The sequence below is a fragment of the Melanerpes formicivorus genome, unplaced genomic scaffold, assembly GCF_026170545.1.
Source record: "Melanerpes formicivorus ecotype bairdi unplaced genomic scaffold, bMelFor1.0.p_v2 SCAF_23, whole genome shotgun sequence".
Taxonomy (NCBI): domain Eukaryota; kingdom Metazoa; phylum Chordata; class Aves; order Piciformes; family Picidae; genus Melanerpes; species Melanerpes formicivorus.
The window spans coordinates 9,320,580-9,342,017 of record NW_027142375.1 but is presented as its reverse complement, the minus strand read 5'-3'; the positions used below and the strand labels follow the sequence as shown (position 1 = coordinate 9,342,017).

The 21,438-nt window shown below is 41.5% G+C and overlaps 1 protein-coding gene across 3 annotated transcripts in view; it reads left to right on the top strand.

Moving 5' to 3' along the window:
* The window catches only part of HDAC9 (histone deacetylase 9), a 546,793-nt gene that overhangs the window by 256,094 nt on the left and 269,261 nt on the right, over window positions 1–21,438 (top strand). For all 3 annotated transcript variants that reach the window (XM_068152479.1, XM_068152478.1, XM_068152477.1), the window contains one exon: window positions 7,458–7,520. In XM_068152479.1, coding sequence (XP_068008580.1) covers window positions 7,458–7,520 — 63 coding nt within the window. The remainder of the gene's footprint in view (window positions 1–7,457; window positions 7,521–21,438) is intronic.

Here is a 21,438-nt window from a genome sequence, read left to right as displayed (position 1 = left end):
TCTATAAATTTGTTACTTCCACAAAGAAAATTAAGATCATGTTGCTTCTTGAGGGAAATAATTAACAGTTCACCCACTGAAGTCACAGTTCCATCCTTTTAGCAGTGCCCCAAATTTCCTGGCACAACAGAAACGGCTCCCAAGCTGGTGTATTGGCAACGTTTTGGTTTGTGAATCTGTTCCTTATCAGAGTGCAAGGCAAGGAAGAAACTTAGATAAAAACTGGGTCTGGGTTCACTGAAATATTTTGGGGAAAAAAAACCACAGGAGAGAACTGGGAGTGAACTTTGGTGCGGTCCTGGACCAGCAAACCAGGAGGGTTTTTTTTTGTGGTTTCGTAACAACATTATTGAGCATCAACAGATGTGACCTATTCACAGCATAGGAGCAGTCAATTTGGTACTGCTCCCAGAGGCATGTTTGTCGATGCAACACTGTTTCGCCTTGTGCTTGAATGGTCCCCAGTGAGGGGTGGAGGAGCTGGGAGAGGAAGGACGTGCCAGCAGGCAGCCCAGCGGGACAGACTGGCATGTGTCCACAGCCTAGCGCATGGCCTGGTATCTCAGGTACATTCCGTGGCCTGCATATTAAAGAATGTCCGTTAGGTAAAATCTTGTTTTTCTTTGCCAGGCGTACAGTGACTTGCAGTGACAGTTCTCTAGCCACTAGAGCCACTAGAGCTTAGTTGTTATTATTCCTATCAGTTAAGCAATAATTCTTAGTGTTTCTTTGTAGCTTTGGAGGTATCTTCATGAACACCAGGTCTGATGTATAGAAGTGGGTTTTTTAGAGTTGTTGTTTTCCCAAAGACACGGCCTCTAAATGTAAAGATCGTTTGTAAGCTATGTCAGTGATTAAAACACCTTCAAAATGTGTGCCCACTTCTGACTTGAATCTTCTGATCTATGGATTTTTCTTAAAGCTTTGTTTCTTAAAATAAAGAGCATTTTACTACACCACTGTATATATATAGACAGTGCCAAACCGCTCCTAAACTTCTTCAGTAAACTTAGTAGCTCAGGTTTTTGAGTTTCCAATTTCCAATGGTTTTCCAAACCTATTTTATTCTTGTGGCATATCTATCCATCCTCAGGTTTGCAGGATTCTTTATTCAAGTATCTATACTGCAACAAGAAGTTACAGAATCTCAAGAATATTCACTTTGATATATATGTATCATCCTACTCCTGTTACTCAATATAACCTTGTTTATACATCCAAGGATTTTATTTGCCTTTCTGGTCGTAGTATAGTCACAGGACCACATATTTAGTGGGCTGTCTTCTGCTGTGATCCTAAATCATGAGTCCTGTAGACATTGGTTTTCACAATGCAGTTCTCCAGACAGCAAGCATGGCATACATTTCTTGGCTTCAATCCATAAAAGCACTTAAACGCAGGCATATATTACAAGCTAGAGATGGTATTCCTCTGGTTCCTTAGTCTGTCATCCAGGAACTCTGTGTCCAGGTTGGTTGATGTGACCTGTCAGACTACCCAACATCAGGAAATCTTGTGTGAAACACTTCATGGAGGTACAGATTATCTTCTCAGTAGATGTGCAACAAGCTTGAAATGCCTGAATTACGCCGATTGTCTTGCAAGCTGAGCTGTCACAGGTAATGGATTGCAAGCTATCATAGGTTATGTGCTCTAGGGCTCCTTTATGTATGTCCATCCAGGTGTGTCTGGTGGAGCTAGACCTGGCAGACACAGTGCACATATGCACTACTCTCCATCTAAGGAAGCTGGGTATAATCATGGAAGACCCAGTAAATCTCACGTTGCTCATATCTCTACCTGCCTCATTAATGGTATAAAAGGAGATAAGGGCTCTGCTGGTCTGAGGCATTTAATTGTCTGACATTGCTTTTGAGTCCATGGATTTTGTTGTTTTTATGAAATTTACCTCAGCCTTGCTGCAAAATTGGATGTTAGGAAGAAATTTTTCACCATGAGGGTGGTGAGACACTGGAACGGTTTGCCCAGGGAGGTGGTAGAAGCCCCATCCCTGGGAGTTCTTAAGGCCAGGCTGGATATGGCTCTGGGCAACCTGATCTAGTGTGAGGGCAGTTGGAACTGGAAGATTCTTGAGGTCCCCTCCAACCCCAATAATTCTATGATTCTAAAACAATTTTATAGTTTAGGCTGGATGTTAGGAAGAAATTCTTCACAGAAAGAGTGATTGGCCACTGGAATGTGCTGCCCAGGGAGGTGGTAGAGTCACTGTCCCTGGAGGTGTTTAGGAAGAGACTGGATGAGGCACTTAGTGCCATGGTTTAGTTTATTAGATGGTAATAGGTGATAGGTTGGACTTGATGATCTTGAAGGTCTTTTCCAGCCTGGTTAATTCTGTGATTCTGTGATTTTGTGAAAATATTGAGGATTTTAGTTACAACCTGATAAATAGCTGTCACCATAATAATTGAATTGTGTATGCAATGCCTAACCTAAATATTATTTATTTATTTGATGTCTTTCTGTGTTTTTTTTTTTTTAATTACTTGAGTTTTGTGATTCAGGAAAGTACCTTTGAATTTTTGATGCCTTTAAGCATGTACTTAACATAAGCCTTATGCTTATAATCAAGTATGTGTTGTTCTGAATCTAGGACTTTATTTCTAGTAGACTTATTTATGTGAATAGAAAGGCATATTTTAAGAGAAAGGAGTGATAAGTCACCATCTAGTTCCAAAACCCCTGAGCTAATTTGCATGAAAAAGATGTGAAGCTGCCTGTATTGTTATGTGAGAGATGGTAGAGACCCATGCATTTATCTAGCATAGGGCTCCTTATCCTCAAAACTTTGTAAAGTCTATTCTTCCATTGTTTGTCACAAAATCCCCTAAAGCTACAGATACGCCTTTCTATGTCCCAGAAAATTCCTTTGAAGCTTGAATTGAGCTTAACCACATTTAGAATCACAGGTTTCTCCCCACTTGAAAAAGGCCCATCACATGGTTTCATAGCACTGCAAAGAAAAATCAACATGTATTCCTGCACAGGCAATACCAAAGGCTTGCTACACAGAAAACCCATCGGAGACATTCCCTCACTACATCTTTCCAGCCAGAGCACGTGGATTAAGTGATCCTCCAGAGGCCTGGAATATGGTCTCTTAGTACTAGGAGGCAGCAGAACCAGAGCACTTGAGCATCTCCCCTGATTTCTTTCTGCTTCCAAACCATCTGCTTCTCTGTGGTAATAGTCTTCTGCTGTTTGTTAACCCAGTTAACCTCTATCATAAGCTGTAGTAATTTATGCTGGATGTTTGGGTTTCACATAGTACTAATGGTATCTAATGAACTGTGGCTTACAGAAACATCTGTTCTATACAATAGCTTTTTTCTTTTTTCCTTTTTTTTAAACCCCAGTGATTAGATACACAAAAAAATAGTTCTGAGCTCTTTAGGTTGTGAAGATTAGAACTCAAACCTTCAGTACCAAAATAGGCCAGATTTAATACTACCCCTGCAACCTTAATTCAGTTTCCACTTGTTTATGCACTGTTTGATATTGATGCATGGGATTACTGGCTGTGTTTTCACTTAGCAAATGAAAAACGGGCTGAAGGAAGGTTGAATGAGACACCTGCAAGACTGTGGCATCCTCACTTAGGAATAGGGCTAGAAGCTAGAGAACATCACTTTATTTAAGTTTGCATGTAATAATTATATGATGCCATTGAGAAATAGGGTAGAAGAATTGATGCAGGAAATCATTTACACTAAGAAACCTGCAAAAGGTATTAAAATTAACACAGGCACAAAATAATGTGAGTGAGAAATGGGATATGCTAAAAACAGCTAGTGTTTGTACTTAAAAAGAAATGTAATAAAAGTGCTACTTAATTATAATGTTGCAGTTAATAATGCAATAGAAATCTTAGCTCTTTCTAATTTGGGTGCTTAATTTCTCCGTCTTAATGTTGCAGTAATGTGGTTTCCAGATTTAATTTCCTTATATTTATTTGTTTTTATCAACTCAGAAGGAAAATAAGAGAAACACATTGTGAAACCCCTCTAATGAGATCTTAATGCTACTAACATGCCTTCTGTTTTCTATAAAGTCACTGATTGCATTTAATCACCTCAGCACTACTAAATCATTTCAACAGTTTACTCTTACTTCCAGCGTCATTAAAGTTCTCCAAGTTTAGGAAATACATTTGAAAAAGCAAAGAGAAAAAAACCCCACCAGAACAAAACTCCCTCACATTCCTGTATAAAAATGTCCCCTTCTAACATCCATGGCTTTAAAAATAAAAACCAGATTTTCTTTAGGCATGAACCTTTTATCCTTGCCCTCTGGGGCTCTATAAGAGCTATTTAAACTCATGTGATCATGCAGTTAAAGGCTGGGCTGACTCAGCAGAGTGTTTAACTATGTGCTTAAATTCTATTGTGATCAATAGAATTTGAGCATGTGCTTAAATATTATGTTGAAAAGGGATGGATTTGCAGATGTGTTTTAATGTTAAGCATGTAACAAAGTAGGCCCATAATATGTCAAAGCAAGTTGGAATCATTCAGGTTGTAAAAGCCCTACATTTGGGGTGGCTGACTTCACGAGTAAAATATTTTGATATAGTTTTTATATATCATCTGAAATACAAAGCACAGTGCTGTGGTTATTATGGTCTGTGAATTAGCTTACACAGGATATTGATGTGTCTGTCAGTTTAAAGTATGTATGCCAAAATTAAGAATGCTGTCTTTAGAAATGCAGCTGCATATACAAGAACTAATACATGAGTACCTGATACTAGAATCCCACACTCCACGATGTTCTCTGTTCTGACCTGTTTTTAACGTATTCATCCAGTCTTTCCCTGTAATATACAATGATCATCTTGAGGCTCTGAATCACTAAACACAATCATGTTCTGATTGGCTCAGGGGCATAAGTAATTCCCTTTTTAAATTTACTTCTGCCTATAATTAATTTTTTCTGTATTAGCAAAGATTTCTCTTCCTACTGCTTATCCCCCTCGCACTCATGTTTGGCATCTTCTGCCCTGTGAAAGTACCACGTATTTCCCACAAAACATTGGAGTGTTTTTATTCTGAAGAGAAAATGCTCATGATACCAAGTTGTCAGCTGTCAATACTATGTTGATATCACAGTATCACCAAGGTTGGAAGAGACCTCAAAGATCATCGAGTCCAACCTGTCACCACATGTGTGGTGCTCATGCCCTGTCTTGCACTGTAACATGCTACCTGTTGCTGTGCTCTCACTGTCCATGTCTGTGTCCTGCTGCAGATTTGGGAGTGCTCCTGGGAAAAACTGGGGGGGGGGGGGGGGGGAAGAAAGAGAGAAAGCAAGAAGAGGGAAGTGTTGAGTAGCAATAGGTGCTGACTTGAGGATCCTGTAGGGAAACTCCCATTGTCAGCTGCTGCAGTCCACCTGGGGGGACAGATCTTGATGGATGATGGGGGAGACTTGAGCCACAGACCTCATGGGTGCCATCAATTATCCAAATATTACAGGAGAGTCACAGTATATTGTTATTGTGAATAATTTATTTGGCTACACAATTGTGAGAAGCTTAAAAAACCCAAGAAAACAGACAAAAATTGCCCTTGGCTGGGATCTATTGTATTTGTTGAAGAGCAACCACATGCTGCTTCCCCAAAAGGCAGAGCAGGGCCTGAAGTACTGGGCAGATCCTTCTTTCTTCAGAAGTGAAAAATGCAGGAGATAGTTGAGGATTTGGCAGATTTCTAGAAAGCTCCAAGACAACCTCTTTATTGGCTTCTAGAGTACAGTGAGGAATCACATCCCTGTGGTCATTGTTGCTCCCCTAGAGCAGTGACATGGAAGGAGACTTGTAATTTTGGTAGGTGAGAGATCAGACTTCTGGTTCCTGTATGTAGGTAGTGATAGGCTTGGTCACCCGTGTAACAAGTGCTATAAGGCAAAGCAGGACTCAGAAGTAAAGTACCATCTGTAACAGTGAAATGAAACGTATCTATGTGTAGATACATTAATCAAGATACACAAGTTTTGAAATACCGTTGTGAAAAAACAAACTTCACCTAGCATGTGTGAAAGCTGCCAAGGTGCAGAGGGGCATCCAGCGAGCTCGTCTGACACACTGTCAAATGCTGCTCTTCTGAAACCACATCATCTTGTAAATCTGAGAAAGATGCCGTGCTGATGCTTCTAAAAATAGCTGCGGGGTGCTCAGCCGCTCTCCAAATTTCAGCAAGTCAACTGAACAGCGCGTAGCCGGTAAACTAGTCTAACAGGCTGTACCAAGTGCACAGGCATGCCGAACACGGCAGGGCTGCTTCTGCCTGCGCGCACAAAACCCGGCCCCTCGTTCAGCGCTGCCTCCTGCTCCCCCCAGCCCCGTTAGCTCAGAACTCGCCGCTCCCGAGGCGGCCGCAGGTCCTGAAGGAGCGGGCAGCAGCCGCCCGGCTCCCCCGTCGGAGCCAGCTGCGGAGAGCCGAGCAGAGTCAGCGGAGCGGCCAGATGGGTGCCGCGAGTGGGCGAGGCTGGGCCACGCCACCAGCACAGCCTGCCGCTGACACAGCCTCCGGCCTTATTCTGGGGCCGATGCAGAGGCTGTGGCGTTGTGGTCTCCTTGCACTAAATAGCCCCTGAGGGAGGGAGAGGGGTGCGAGTCCCAGGCGGGGGCCATTTCTGTCCCGCTTCCCCCCTGGCTTCTCCGCGCCGAACGGGCTGGGCAGGGGGAAGGGGTTAATGGCGCTGGAGGGAGGGAGGGTAGCCGGCGGTTTGAGAGACAGAGCCTGGACAGCTGTGTTTGCTGTGGTATTTTTAAAGGCATTAATGCAGGCTCCAATCACCCGGCCGAGCCTGACCTATTTTTGGCTCAGGCCGGCCATTGTTCTATTTCTGCCGCCGCTGGGCCGCGCGGGTGTCGATTCAGATGCAAATGAGGCACCGCTGCCGCTCCCGCCAACTTCGCCCGGCCGGGCAGAGCGCGGAGCGGGGACAGCCGCGCTGCTCCGCACTGGGGCACTTCGGGTTGAATTCGCGGGGGCTGCCGGGCCCTTCAGAGGGGCTTACTGGGTTTGGTGGTCTTTGAGAGGCAGTATTCCCCTCCTCGCCCCAGCAGAGACCCCGAAGCGCAGAGATAATTCTTCATTTCTTCCTGCACCTGCCGTGGGCCGCCCCAACGCAACTGCTCAGACCCGGCGGCGCGCAGCCCCCCGCGCCCCCACGGCTCCTTCCAGCGGGCGGGGGCTGCTGCCGAGAGCGCATCTGGGGCTTTCCCCGTCTCCCGATAGATACTTGTGCAAATGCTTAAACACTGCTAATTGCCGAAGCGTATTATCTTACAACCCGCGCTGGAGGAGGTAGGACCGCAGAGGGTCGTGCCCGAGCCCCTGTGCAAGTGCAGTGATGAATCTATGGTGTAGCTGAAGTGCAGACCAGCTGGAATATGCTGCAGACCATTTACGAGAGTGAATCGTGTTTTTCCTCAGATGGGGTTTCTGGACGTGAACAGCTCTTGGCTCAGCAAAGAATGCACAGTATGATCAGCTCAGGTAAGAGACAGCTCCGTACCTCAGACTCCACTGGCTGACCGGCAGGACACAGCCTAGCACGATAGGGAAACACCCTTGCTTTAAAGAAGTGACTTTATTTTTGTGGGTTTTATGTAAGCTGTTGTTAAATAATTATGGTAGTATGTTAGATAGCAGCTGCTGCTTTTGCACGGAGTTTGCCTCCTTCAGCCTGCTGCTCTCCAGACAGAGCAAAATGCTCACAATCCAAATCTAGTTTGGGATTCCTTGTTTGTTTTGTTGCATGGTTGCAAAATGGGGCTTACTACACAGACTTGCTCGTAGAGAGAGGCTACCTCAGACATGCCTTGTCAAGAGGCTGCAGTTACAGCCCCTCATAGGCAATTCTGTTCACATGTCTGTTGTAAACAGGATTTGATCTTTCTGTGAGTTTCCTTTTCTCCAGTTTTCATACCAAATCACTTTCTCTTTTCAGTACACTGTTACTTTAAAATGTCTTTAATGTGTATGGCTTATTTTGTAACTTCAAAAGATATTTGTGACCCTGACAATGGTAATCATATGTAACGACTCACTGAGATGTGAATTGGATGTGGTTTTTAATGAAGATATTTCAGAGCTGTTCTCAAAGAATGCTGGACATTTCTTCATGCATATGAAGCTGCCTTTGTATTTTCTAGCTTCTTTGCTAGCTGTTTTTGAAACCTGCAGATGATGCACTAAGGATGGACTAAGCTGGAAGAACTGTTGCCATTCAGATAAAATGTCAATTTAGACAGGCTAAAAAAGTCAACATTCAGGTTACTCATACCCAGTCTCCCTTAAGCTCAGTGAACTGCATTTCTGTTTTTATCGAACTGAAAACCTGTCTTTTGAGGCACAATGTTATCTGGTTAATATCGTTTTAGTTTAGATCACTAACTGTTCTCCATAAAGTTGGCTTTATAGACGTCTTGTATATAGGATACAGGATGAATTGTTTACATGTACTTTAATCTTGGTTTACCCTTCCTTTTTTATTTTCTTTTTTCTTTTTTCTTTCTCTTCCCCCCCCCCCCCCCTTTAATCTTATTCCTTTCTCCCCCTTCCTTTTCCCTTTTCCCCCCTTCTCCCTCTTTTTCTTTTCTTCACAAAACTTGGCAGTGCTTCTCAGTTTTAAAGATTAATTATTTGTGTAGACCACAGCTCTTCTCACATACTGCTTCTTTTGCTACACTTGTTGAGCCCATCTTTGTTTCTTTTAAAAAGATACTTATGTTCCTGTTTTATAAGAAAAGAACTTCTCACCTGTGTTTCTTTTTACATACCTTTTTAGAACAGACTTCTAGTTTCAGATATGAAAATCAATTGTGATTGTATCAAAGGTAGCATCTTTCCTGTTCAAAAAGACTGGGCTATGTCTTAACCTTGTGACTAGTGGTTTTCACTAATAGAATGCCAAGGTTATAGACTGAATGAGAGATTGAAAAGGTGTTATGTGCAGGTTAAAATACTGAGAATACCTGGGGGAAGTGGAAGGCTTCCACATGATAATGTTTAAGATGGGCAGTTTTTCTGTTCTTTTATGAAACTGCTGGGTTTGCTTGTGCCTTTTTGGATCTCTCAGAGACTTTACTATTTCTCCAACTTCAAAGATGAGATGTTCATCACCAATTACAGTTCCTCTGTCAAGGGCAGGAATCAAGTGAAAGACTTGCTTATGAAGCTCTAGCAAATACAGTAAGTAAAAGCAGAAGTTTTTCTGAAACCTTTACAGTGCCAAGCTCTCATTGGTTTTCCTGAACAGCTCAGCAGGTCTCAAGTGCTTTTATATTGGCCAAAGAGGCAAGACTGACTGATTCCCATCCCTCCTGTTTTGTTTGGTTTTGCTTGTTTGTGGGTTGTTGTTTGTTTTGTCATTGTTATTTTGTTTTGTTTTTGAACGCTGTGTCAAATGGAAGTTAGCTGTACACGAGTGAAAGTCTGGGATTTTTAGCTCATTATAGTACATAGTTACTGCCAACTAATGTTGCTTGAACAATAGCAGTTTTCTCACTTGAAACATAAGAAAGGGAGGTGATTTTCACTAAGTTTGTAGCTCAGCTTCTCTTCACAGAAGACAAGAATATCAAGAATATCCTGATATTACATTAGGCCCATTTAACATGTACAATTTCCCCTGTAGCATCAAGTAGAGCAGAAGGGATGTTTAGGCTTTTGAAAAACCCAACAACTTAGTCAAGAACATTGTCCATGTAAAAGATGTTTGAATAGATATTCTGTAGAGCATAAAGTATTCCTCAGTGTTTCTGTTGGCCTTTAAAATACACAACTGGACTTCAAGAAGTTGACGTGGTACATAGTGTGCTGTTTAATTCATGTCACATGAAACCACAAAGCTTGATCTTGCTGTCAGCTACCTTCTGTTCTCCCAAGTTCAGGGTAGCTTTTCAAGTATTGTCTTCCCATGTGCTGCATATAGGAAGGAAGTTACCTTCACTGACAAGTGTGTGACTTTTTCTTAGAATAAAAAGTTGCACATATTTAAGAAAATCACAAATCCATGAATGTTTATACTCTGCACCCCTGATACTATTGAAGTCTTTGAAGCAAGCATAGCTTCAACGCTCAATGGATTTTTAGGTTTGCTGGTTTCCAGATGCAATAGGCATGCATTATACAACTGATTTTAAACTGGGCTGGAGTCATCTCCAAGGAGGACCAATTCAATGGCTAATGGATATGCATTTGCAAAGCAAGCTAAGGAATTTCTGACAACAGCAGATACACGAAATACTTCTGTCATGTGAAGCAATTCCTCTGGTATTCCCTCAATTACTGCTTTGCCTGTCTCCAGCCTTGCCTGTAAATCATACTATGAATGAGATTATCTGGATAGGTACCAATCAAAAGTCTAATTATGAATGGAGCAATCTAGATCGGCACTGACTCAGGAAGCTGTGTAATTTGCAGACACCTACACCTTACTGCAGAGAGCTGTTTCAGCTGTCTTGAGAAGAGTGAACTAGATTCTCCCATATGGTACTGTTGCTCTCACAGGCAGCAGTAAGAGCTGTGCATCTTTACTTATGAAAATGATGCTGATGTATTCTTACCCGATGCCATAATTATTTTAGTTTCACAATTTAAAAACCAAGTCTGGATTCTAAAGCCACTTACTTAGTTGGAATTACTTTTTAACTATGGTGTTGCTATTATTTTACCCAAAGAAGTCTCAACTATGTGTGTGCAGTGCCACAGTGGCATTCATCTGGCCTCTTACCTTACTACTATGCAAGTTATGAACTATTAGATCCTTGAGAAAAAGCATGTGGCGCACCACAGTCTGTGCCAATAATGCTTTTTAGAATGTAGAGAATAAATATCTAATGGAGGTCTGCATTACTCAAACACGTCAGTTATGTGAAGGAGAAGAACCTGCTCAGCCATGGTATCTGTAGATGTGGGACTTTAACACAAAGTTTATTAACTGCTGGTTGTTCAGCACGCTGTGCTGGTTTTCTGAAGGGTAAGCTTGCCACATCTACTTCACTGGCTATACTTTCACAGCCTTGCACTGGCCTGCCTAAATTCCACCTTGGCTTTTATTGGATAAGACATCCTCTGCTTCCTGCCCAAAGCTGCTGAAAAATCAAGAGTTGAAGGAGAGATCTTGAGCTTAAAGCCTTGGCTCATCACCGAGTTAACAGGTGACCTGAGCAAGTTACGCAATCCTGCGTACGTCAACTAACCCTTCTGTGAGATACAGAAAGCGATACCTGTCAGGCTCAGGAATTTACAGAGCAAAACTGTTCTAAAGGGAATATAATATTTAGAATGATTCATTAATGTGATTGACCTCATCTACCTACAGGCTTGCAGAACACCTGCAGTTTCACAAACGTAGTAAGTGAATGTAGTCACAGGATGTTATTCTCTCCACTAGTCAGGAAATACAATCTGTGCTGCTTGAGTATAAATGACAAAATCCCTGTTAACACACATCATGTTGTATGTGGGTTGATAGGTCCTCATGAGCTGTCTTCCCTCAGTAAACCCCAAGGTACAAAATTTATCTCCTACGCTGTTTCTACCACTTTGCCCCATGACTCTGCATACTCATTTGTACACATGCACTTACATTGCCTTCAGGATCTCCTGGCCAAACAAAACTTTCACCTGCTCAGCTGTTCCTGCAGAGGGATTGCAGAAAGCAAATAACTTTAAAAGTTTTCTCTGCTATTTATGAAGAACTTGGCATATTTGCATATTTTAATTGAGTAACATAAAGTTCTGACATATGAATCTGGTATCTCGGGCAATAGCTCTTCAGAGAGAGTGAGAATACATATGCTGACCTTTTACTTTGTGATTCTCTTCAGGGTAATGAAAAAAAAAATTGAGTATGAAAATTCAGGGAGGTTCTGGATAACAGCTGGAGAGCCTTGTTCAATGCCTGTTATAAAGGCCAGGTAGAAAAAAATCTAGTCCTTATTGAGAAAATATTGAGTACAGTCTGTTGTTGTGGGCTTCATCTGTCCTCTAATGCTGTAATTTGGCCTTTTTGTTTTCTATTTTAAGTCCCAGCTTCTGGAGCTGTGTGATTACCTGACAGTCTGACTTTGTATTAGAAGATAGAGGTTGTGGGAAAAGCCTGAAATAGGAGTTTCAAAGTACAAGACTGACAAGGCTAGCATGCTGCAATAGCTGGAAAATAAACACAAACCAGTGCAGAACATAATTTCAAAACCTCTGTGAACTTCTTTCTGGTACCATTGGACACTGCATTTAATACACAGGTTCACTAGTACTGCCACTAGGGCACTAGCTCCCCTCTCTTTAGTGTGTTGAGCTAAATCACTTTATTGGAAATTTGCTTTTTAATTCAGCCATTTATTATTCCAGATGTTCAGCTTTAAAACAGCTATTGGTTTGCACTGCTCTCAAATGCACAGTTTCAGTCTTCCCTCCTGTAAAACTGTGTCCTTTTAGTTCATTAAGTTTGCATTGAATATGAGGAAACACTTGTAACTCCTCCTCCTACCAGAGATTTAATCAGATTGCTGTTTCTGTACTGACTGCCCAGCCTCTTTTTTCTGTGCAGTCTTTGCAGAGAAAGCAAAAGCTGTGAAGGAGGAGAGTAAATAGCCTGCAAATGTGTATATAAACATTGATTTCAGGTTTTGATATAGATGATGTGTAGGGAGGTTTCAGATGTCACTGCATGTTAACCTTTCCCAGCTACACTTGTGGGTGGGTTTTTTATAGGGTGGGTGCAATCCAAAATGTTGTAGGGAACCTATTGGGCAGATATTATTGTGAAACACATGAAAATCTAAATTGCCCTGTTCTGTGGATCTCTTTAACAGGCTGACTCCTCTGGGTCAGTTATTCTTAGCATAGTTATTTTCATCTTATGGCATTACAGGTCTAAGATTAGTCTGTTAGGCGTTATCATGCCATCTGAGTTACCTCCTAATATAACTGTACACCGGAATGATTATTTATAGACAGAGCATTCTGTCATTTTTGCTTTATTTCTGGTAGTTTAAATAAAGAAGAGCAACAAGAAAAACCACAGATTCCTTCCTGCTGCCAAAACAACATGATAACTGCCTGCTGAGGGGCAGGGATATTATTTAAAATGTGTGCTTGCAGCAGAGGCAAACATCCTCTTTATCTCCCCCCCTTCTATTAAAATGAGCTACCTCAGGGCACCACCACTCTGTCTCTTCTGGAGGAGGGAGAGGGGTGCCAGATCAATGCACCAAACGACAGAGAAGATGGGGTTGTGGTTGCTGATGAGAATAAGAATATCCAGGTGCTATTTTTAGGGGCTGGCACTGTCAAGCTCCATGTTCAGTGTGAACATGTCACATATGCACACAGCTCCTCCAAAATGGACCCCTTTAGTTTTGTTACATAAAAGTGATGTCTGTTCAATTAGCCTTCTAGGTGCTTTTCACAGACAATAACAGGAAGCGTCAGCTAATTGGCATATTTTAGCAAATCATTCTTTATGGCTGCTTCACAGACATTGCTGCTCACTGGAAGAACTTGAATCCTAAAGCAGAGTTGTCATTCAGAAACAAAGTGAGGCATATTCTCTTTTGAAGAAGTTCACTGGGGTCTTTGTGCTTGCACGGGTTCCACTAGGAGCAAGCTTTTAGTTGCAGTTTAGTAAAGAGTAGCAAAAATAGCAGTGGCAGATCTTCAGCTGAGTGTCAATGCAGCCTCTCACTGTAGTTGCTGCTCAGGAAGCTGGCAGTTTATGAAACAGGGAAATCTTAGTGGATTATAATTATCTAATGAACTCTGTCTTTCTTTGTTCCCTTTCTTCTGTAAATAAATGGTGTGTTTCTATCTTTTTGCATGTTCGGAGTGTAATTAGGGGGCACCTGATTCATTCTACTTTAAAATGCTACCAAGGTAAAAAGGCTTGCAAAATCAGTGGAAGCCTTTGCATGGTTGAATGATGCAGTGCTGGTTTAACTCCCATTATATAATAAGCAGCTCATTTATTTTTGTCAGGCTGGCAGTGCTGTGCATGACTGTAAAGGTACGTTGGCATTTGGTATAATCTGAGCGTAGCCAACACATCTGTTTCATTTGGGTTTGTGTCTCCCAGTTGTAAACTCCTTCCAGCTTGTGGAGTATGCAAACACAAGAGCTCCAAGAATTCAAGCCCTTTGTGGATGAAAGTGCTTGAAATGCAGGATGCTTTATTCTAATGATGACATGTTCCTTCTAGTAATGAAACTGAGTATCATCAAAGTAAGACAGGAAAAGGAATGGAATGAATTCTTTGAAAATGAATCATATTTTTACAATCAAAGACTATTGTTCTTTTTCATGATCCCTGTGGTTGAAGCTGTGCATGTCACAGGGAGGAACTGCAGCTATTAAATTTCAGTGAAGTCTGGAATGGAATAATAAGGAAGCTTAATGTTAATTTAATAATTTCCCCCAGTTGTTCTGTTCTTAATCCAAGTTCCCTTTTTCTTTCTTGGTGCCCAAGGCCACCACCTTGTTGGGTGGAGGGAGTAGGGAAAACAGACTGTTAGTGCCTAATCTTACACAGAGACTAATTTTGATGTGTGCTACCCCTGCACTCAGTAAAATGCAGGCACTCAGGCACTCAGTAAAGTGTTAGTGATGGCCTTTTATTTCCCTGTTCACCACTCCTTCTCTTGCAGAGACAATAAGTTCTTAGTTCTCTTTATGTATTTTTTTGATACTAGATGAGCATCCCCATTAAACCCCATATTTTTCTTAAACCTTATGAAGTCTTCATGTGGATGCAAAAGAAGTAAAACTCCTGGACTGTTCAAGGTTGTGGTACTCTAATTTGAATTTGACCTTCACGTTATAAAATGCATAAAGGATGCACGTATTGCAATCTCACCAAGAAACATAAAATACCTGGATTTATTTTTAAGATTTCACGCTGACACAAATAGTGACAGAATTGGTATGAGGCACAGAATGGTGTCAGAAATAGCAAAAGAAAAGTCATCAGTCTGAGCCTCTATATTAGCACCTTTTACGTGTAGGTACATATTGTTAGAGGACCATATAGGTATTATGTAGGTGCCTCAAAATGCTCATCATGAAAATCCTTGCACAGCAGCTGCAGAAACCTAGTGGGTCCTAAATTCAGGAGAGCTCTTTACCTCAGGAGCCCAGTAGCTGCTCACCAGCCTGTGTCGTGCATATGCTCAAAACTGTTCCAGACTCCAAAGACAGATCTGCTCATTCCCACGCACACATCAGAAAGTTGGCGTTCTTTTATTTGCTGTCACTGTTTTTCCTACAGGGTCTGTTTCAGAAGAAGAAAGTTTTATTCTATTGTTTCTTTTAAGAATTGGCAATAGTTGATGTGGAAGGAATTCTACAGGAAACAGTGAGTCTTAACTAGGTTTCTTCAAAAGAGCATGAGGGAAGGGCTGGCAGGAGGGGAAAAGGTTTAAAGAAAAACCTGAGAGAGTTTTATAAATGGAGTAGTAGTGCAAAGATGAGCTATCCAAACACTTCCTATGTTAAAATACTGTTGTGAGGGAGGGTGGGGAAGGCACTGAAGATGCAAGAGAACTATGTGGGAGGTGGAAATGAGGGGATTTTGAAGTAGTGTTCTCACTGTCCATAAACAGAGGAAAAATATAGGTGAAAACAGTTAATGAAAGAATCAACCTCAGCTGAGATGAGAGACATTTCTGTCAAAAACCCCTCCAAAGTCATCATGAAGAGTATGTGGGGAAAGTAGTAATGTTTTAAAACTGACAAAAGTTGTTATAAATAAACCAGGACTATATGACTCTTGTAATCACACTGTAAGCCAGTATTCAGGGATTTCCTTTGCCATTGTACAGATTGTTTTTCTGTTGTGGCTTTTTTGTCCAGGATTGAGAAATTTCTTTGGGAGAAGTGTAGGACACTGAATCTCTTTATGTACACACTAGAAATTCTGCTTTATCTTACTATCTCAAACCTCCCCTCCCCCCCCCCGCCATGTAGCTCTGCTTTCCTTTCAGCTTATTTTGCACAGATGAATAAATAAAAATTACAATTAAAAAAGTGAAAGAAGAAAATCAAGAAATGTGTAGTCCAGATTTTTGTATTCAGTCATATCTTTCTGAATCTACAGGACACTGAAACTTGGCTTCTAACTGTTTTAGAACCTGCCCTGCACCTGCAGCTCCTAGTCATTATTAGTAAGCTCTCCAGCTGCCACATTATCGCCCTGTGTGGTGTATTAGCATGAAAGAGAGAAAAAAGCAACAGCAAACAAAAGACAATCCCAAAACCCCACAGAAAATAAACACAGAGCTCAGAAAACTTCCCACTAGGCCAAGCAGAAAATGCAAGGTAGGGATGGTACAGTTGGCACAGTGATGGGAGCTAACTTTTGTCCTCTGTGAATAGTGTGTATGTGGTTATACAGATCTGTAAGGCCTCACTACATGGAAGAGAGGGAGATCTGTAGAGATGGCAGCTGGTGTTGCTGGTACAGAAGAGCACTAGGCCCATTATCACCCTGGTCCTGGGCTGTCATTCCTCTGCTGACCAGTCATGTCCCTTGTACTGACATGGATATTCATGTGTTCATTGGGACTGATGAAGTGTGAACAGTTGACCCCAGTTTGAACATGCTGACTTACTGGTTCCCCATGCCCTTGCAGGTGTGTGCTACAGTGTGGGGGATAAGGAATTCATCCTGGGGGTCAGAGTGGCCATGAACGGGGACATAAGATGCCACTGTTTCTCTCAACTTTGGCTATGGCATGTGGTAGCCATAAATGTCATGCTGATGCCTGATAAATCTTCTGTGTCACAGAATTATAGAACCACAGAATCACAGAATGTTACAGATTGGAAAGGACCTTGAGAAATCATGAAGTCCCAATGCCCCTGCTAGAGCAGGATCACCCAGAGCAGGCTGCACAGGAGCACATCCAAGTGACTCCATGCATCCAGGAGACTTCACAACCTCTCTGGGCAGCCTCTCCCAGTGCTCTGTCACCCTCACTGTAAACAATTTTCTCCTAATGTTGGAGTGGAACCTCCCATGTTCCACTTTGTACCTGCTGTTCCTTGTCCTGTCACTGGGCACCACAGAAGAGAATACACCCCTTGCTCCTCTCAACATTTAATGAACAGAGCCCAAATTTTCACACTCAATTAGCACGTTGTTAAAATCCAGTTAACTACCTAGCACTTCACCCTGAAGTAGAGTTTACGTTAATACTGTCCCTGTGAAGCTGTCAATAATTACCTTTCATCATCCAAAGGGCACACACTTCATCTGTTAGTATGAAAGGGAAATGCCATATGAATGTATGTTGTTTTGTATGTGTTGGCTTCTTCAGCCTGCACCAAAATTGAACATACTGGAAATAGTAGCTATCTGCACCATATCAGTCCTGGTGTAGTGCCACCTGTAGTCTGCACCACGAGAGCCTCCATGCTCTTCACAAAATGGCTCATGTTCAATTTCTGCCTCATTCTTTTTTAAATCTTTGTGGAGGAAATGTTTTGGCAGATATTCTCCCACTGTAAGCCTTCCTAGCCTCTGTTTTTGTAACCTAAGAGTGCTCTGGTATGCCCTTATCCTTCCTAGACAACCTGGAAATCAGTAGAATTCAGGTCATGGGAGGAAGACTGTCCATGTGGTGGTGTTCCCTGGTTGCTACTTAGGTACTGGTATCAAATCCTTCCTTATGTAAACCAAAACATAAACTGATGCTGACATGCTAGCAAATGCAGGGTAGAAGGACCATATAGTTGTCGTGGTTGTTGCTGTTCATTTCAAGTTGAAGGCATAGTTTGACTCTCTTGGCTGGCACTGGGCCATACAAGGCTTGCCAACACAAAATGCAGATGTTTTTCTTCATGAGATCCCTTCAAAATGATGATGCTGTCCACAGTAACACCTCAAGTAGAAGATGTCGGATATGAAACGAGAGATTTTCATCACAGTTCCTTTGCTGTGGAAGTCTGTAGGTCAGAATTGGAGCAGCCACAAACTGTGTCCCTGGTAGGGCTGAATGGAAAACCAGAAGCTTTATTTAGTGACATTGAGGTAGAAAATAATGTGTTGTGTCCAGCTGTCAGGACTTGCATTTGAGTGATTGGCTGCACCTGCAGTAAAGAGAAGAAAACTCAGCTTTCTTTTTAGGTAACTGTGGCAGTTTTGGGTGGCTGCCTCCTGTTCCTGCCACACAAGATGTATCTGCAGTGACCAGAGGGTCCAGCCCAGTAGGTGGACACAGGAAACAGCATATTTCATATCCATAATATCCTGCACCCTATAAATCCATCTGCAAAGTCTTTCTCTTCCTCCTTCTTCCCTCTCTACTCTTGTGGGAGATGCTCCCTATCGGGTAATGGTGGGGAGCTATCTCAAGGCCTCTTAGGCCTGGCTAGGCCTAAAGCCAGGAGGAGAAGGGGGAACGGCAGCCTCAGACCTGGCCAGCCTGGGACTAGCCTAGAAGTGGAGTGGGGAAGAAAGAGCCCTGGGGGTTTTGGATGTACCCTCAGGTGGGGAGAAGGGAAGTGTTTGGGAGGTATTTGGGTGTGCTACAGGGAACTCTGTGTGGTTTAGGAATTCTTTTGTCACTATGCTTGTAGTTTCTGTAAAACACTAATTGCTTTTCCATTTAAACTTTCCATCACTTCTGCAATCCATTTGTGTGAGTCTCATTCTTTTGCCCCTTGCAAGGACAAGAGAGGATCTGCCTGGCCTCAAACCAGGACAGTAACAGGTTCAGATGTTTGAACTTTGTGATTGTGGATGCAGTTATGAAGTCCACCTGGAAGACAGTAGTTGCTTTCTGCAAAAGAGAAAGGCTGTATAGATGAATTTCACATTTCTGCAATAAAACTACTGTGTTGTTATATAACCTTTAACTTGCATGCCCCAGAAGGTCCAAAGTTATGCAAATAATTCTCATTTATAATACAATTTTCCTCTTCCACTATAGATGGATTGATGTTTAGGTGAGTATAAATAGCATGTGTTCCATGAAAAAACACTGGTAGTGAAAATGAATATCAGACTCCTACTTATGGAAGCCTTTCCAAGCTCTTAATCATCTTAAATCCAATTAGCCTTTTCCTGTTTCCGACATGCTCCCTTTGAGATAGGATAACCAGACTGGAATATTCCTGATGACAAAGCCTTGTTGATGAATATGAAAACTTACTTTTATCCTGCTTTCTGTGCTTCCTGTTTTAATTTTTGAATCTTGCTGTATGTACGTTGACCACATGTTATCACTGAGCTGTTGGCAATGACAGCCAGATGTTTTTAAGGTTATATTAAGGTTAATGAAGCACAGTCAGGTACACTCCCCTCATTCCTCTTAACAGAAGTGCACATACCAAAAATTAGTGAACCTTTCTATTTTGTATCCCAATCACAAAGCTTTATGAGGAACTCTGGCATTCCTCAGAGCCTTCCCTGAAATACCCTGAAGAGATTTGTTTCATCTGTGGTTTTAACCCAATCAATCTTTTTTCAATTATTGTTCTTTCCAGACTTCTATTAAAACAGCAATTACTGTTGCCTCTGTTGCACTATCAACCTTTTCTTAAATTCAGAAGGAGTATTTATTTCCCTTCTGCTTTTTAATCTTCAAAACTGCTTCTGATAAATGACAGAGTTCTTGTAACTTCACCTAAAGGCCAGAACAGGACACAAGCTCCAGTGAGACACATTGTGAAGGACATTTTTCTAGTCCGGTTAAGTCTGCGGACCAGATTTTTAACTGGTACCAAACTTCACAGCCTCACTGAAATCCAGACTCCTTTCTAGTCACATGGGGGGTTTTGTTATCCTTTGAAAGATTTAATTTTTTAATGCTTTTGTGTCTCAAAGTACACAGGCAATTCTAATTCAAAGCTCATAACTGCATCCTGCAAAGTAAGTTTGAATCAAGCTTGATTTGTTCCCAAATGGCTATGAGATTAAAACAAGTCAAATTTAAACAAAAATGCTCTCAGTTGTGGCTGAGAACACAGAATAGCTCTTTCCCTTTCTTCCTTTAGAATTACATGCATGGCTTTTGTTTGGCTAACAATAATTTTTGCTACATCTCACATAAGATTAATCTGTAAGCTGAGACAAAACATTAGAAATTTTAAAGGCAAAAGAATTCCTTATAAAAATAGCAAACCAAAGCGATTGCAGTAGTGCGTGCATTTTAACCTCGACTAGGGTATTACAATTACAGTGATATATGCAGAGCATATTTAAAGTGAACAAAGTGGTTTTGCGTCACCATTCATTTACAATACTGTCTGTAGTTGTGGTCCAAGGAGTTTAAAATGAGAAGAAAATAATAACATTGCAAACATGGTACAAATGCTAGAGGATAAACCATACGAAGAGGGATTAAGGGAGCTATATTTATAATCTATGGCAGAGAGAGCTCGAGGGACAGGGGCATGGGCTATAAATAACTTCAAGGTAACAATATAAATGAAGGAAGGGAATTATTTGTTCTCAAGCAATGGTGAAGCGTGGAATAATAGCCTGAAGCAAGAAAAGAAAAGTTTAGGTTAGATGTTAGAACTTTCTTCTATCAGTAAAAGCTGTGGAGAGCAGAGACAAATAACTAAGGTAGGAGGCTGAAGCAATACATAAAGAGCCAACTGCAGCTATTTGTAAGATTAAAATTGCTTGTAGATGGAATCACTCACAAAATTCACTGGGCTAGACTTGGTGAAGCAAACACTTCTTTAATTTTATTACCTGTTATATGTTATAAGGCCCACATTTCATGGAATGCTCTAATTTCCCATGAAGACTACATAGCTACATCATTCCTTCAAGGTTATTATGCAGCTTTAATCAGATTAAGGGTAAAAAATAACATTATGTCAATTATAACTTCATTTAGTATTGGAATTATAAAGTTACATTATTTTAATGAAAGTGGTGGAGTCTCCTGCTGTTATTCATTCTAGAGAGAAGGAAGAAAAGCTCCTCAGTCTTTCATTCTTAACAGTCCCTTCATGAGGTGGTGGCTTTTGAACACTGTAAGGTAACACTAGTGAGCAAAATCGTCTATGTGAATCATACATGCTAGTATCACAACATTGGTCATTTGCTGGCTGCTGCTGACTTCACTGGAATGAAATTGCTTATTTAAGTTGAGTACTAGACTGCTTCAAAGGGGGAGAAGGGGCACGAACCCAAGAATGAGTTGGCATCTTGTAACCTTCCCATTGCCCCTCACTGTAGACCTCTCAAAACAATGTGATACTAGTCTAGGTCATCACTTGTACATGTTTTGCTTTGTCCTCCTTTAGTTGGGTGTGCTGAGAGGCTTCCTGCTGTTCCAGATGTTATTTTGTAATTTAAATGTTTTTGACAAGATGCTTTCACTGTAAATGAGCTAAGTCATGGCACACCGTGCCATCAGGAACATCAGAGAAGGTTTGAAAGACCAGAGCGTTT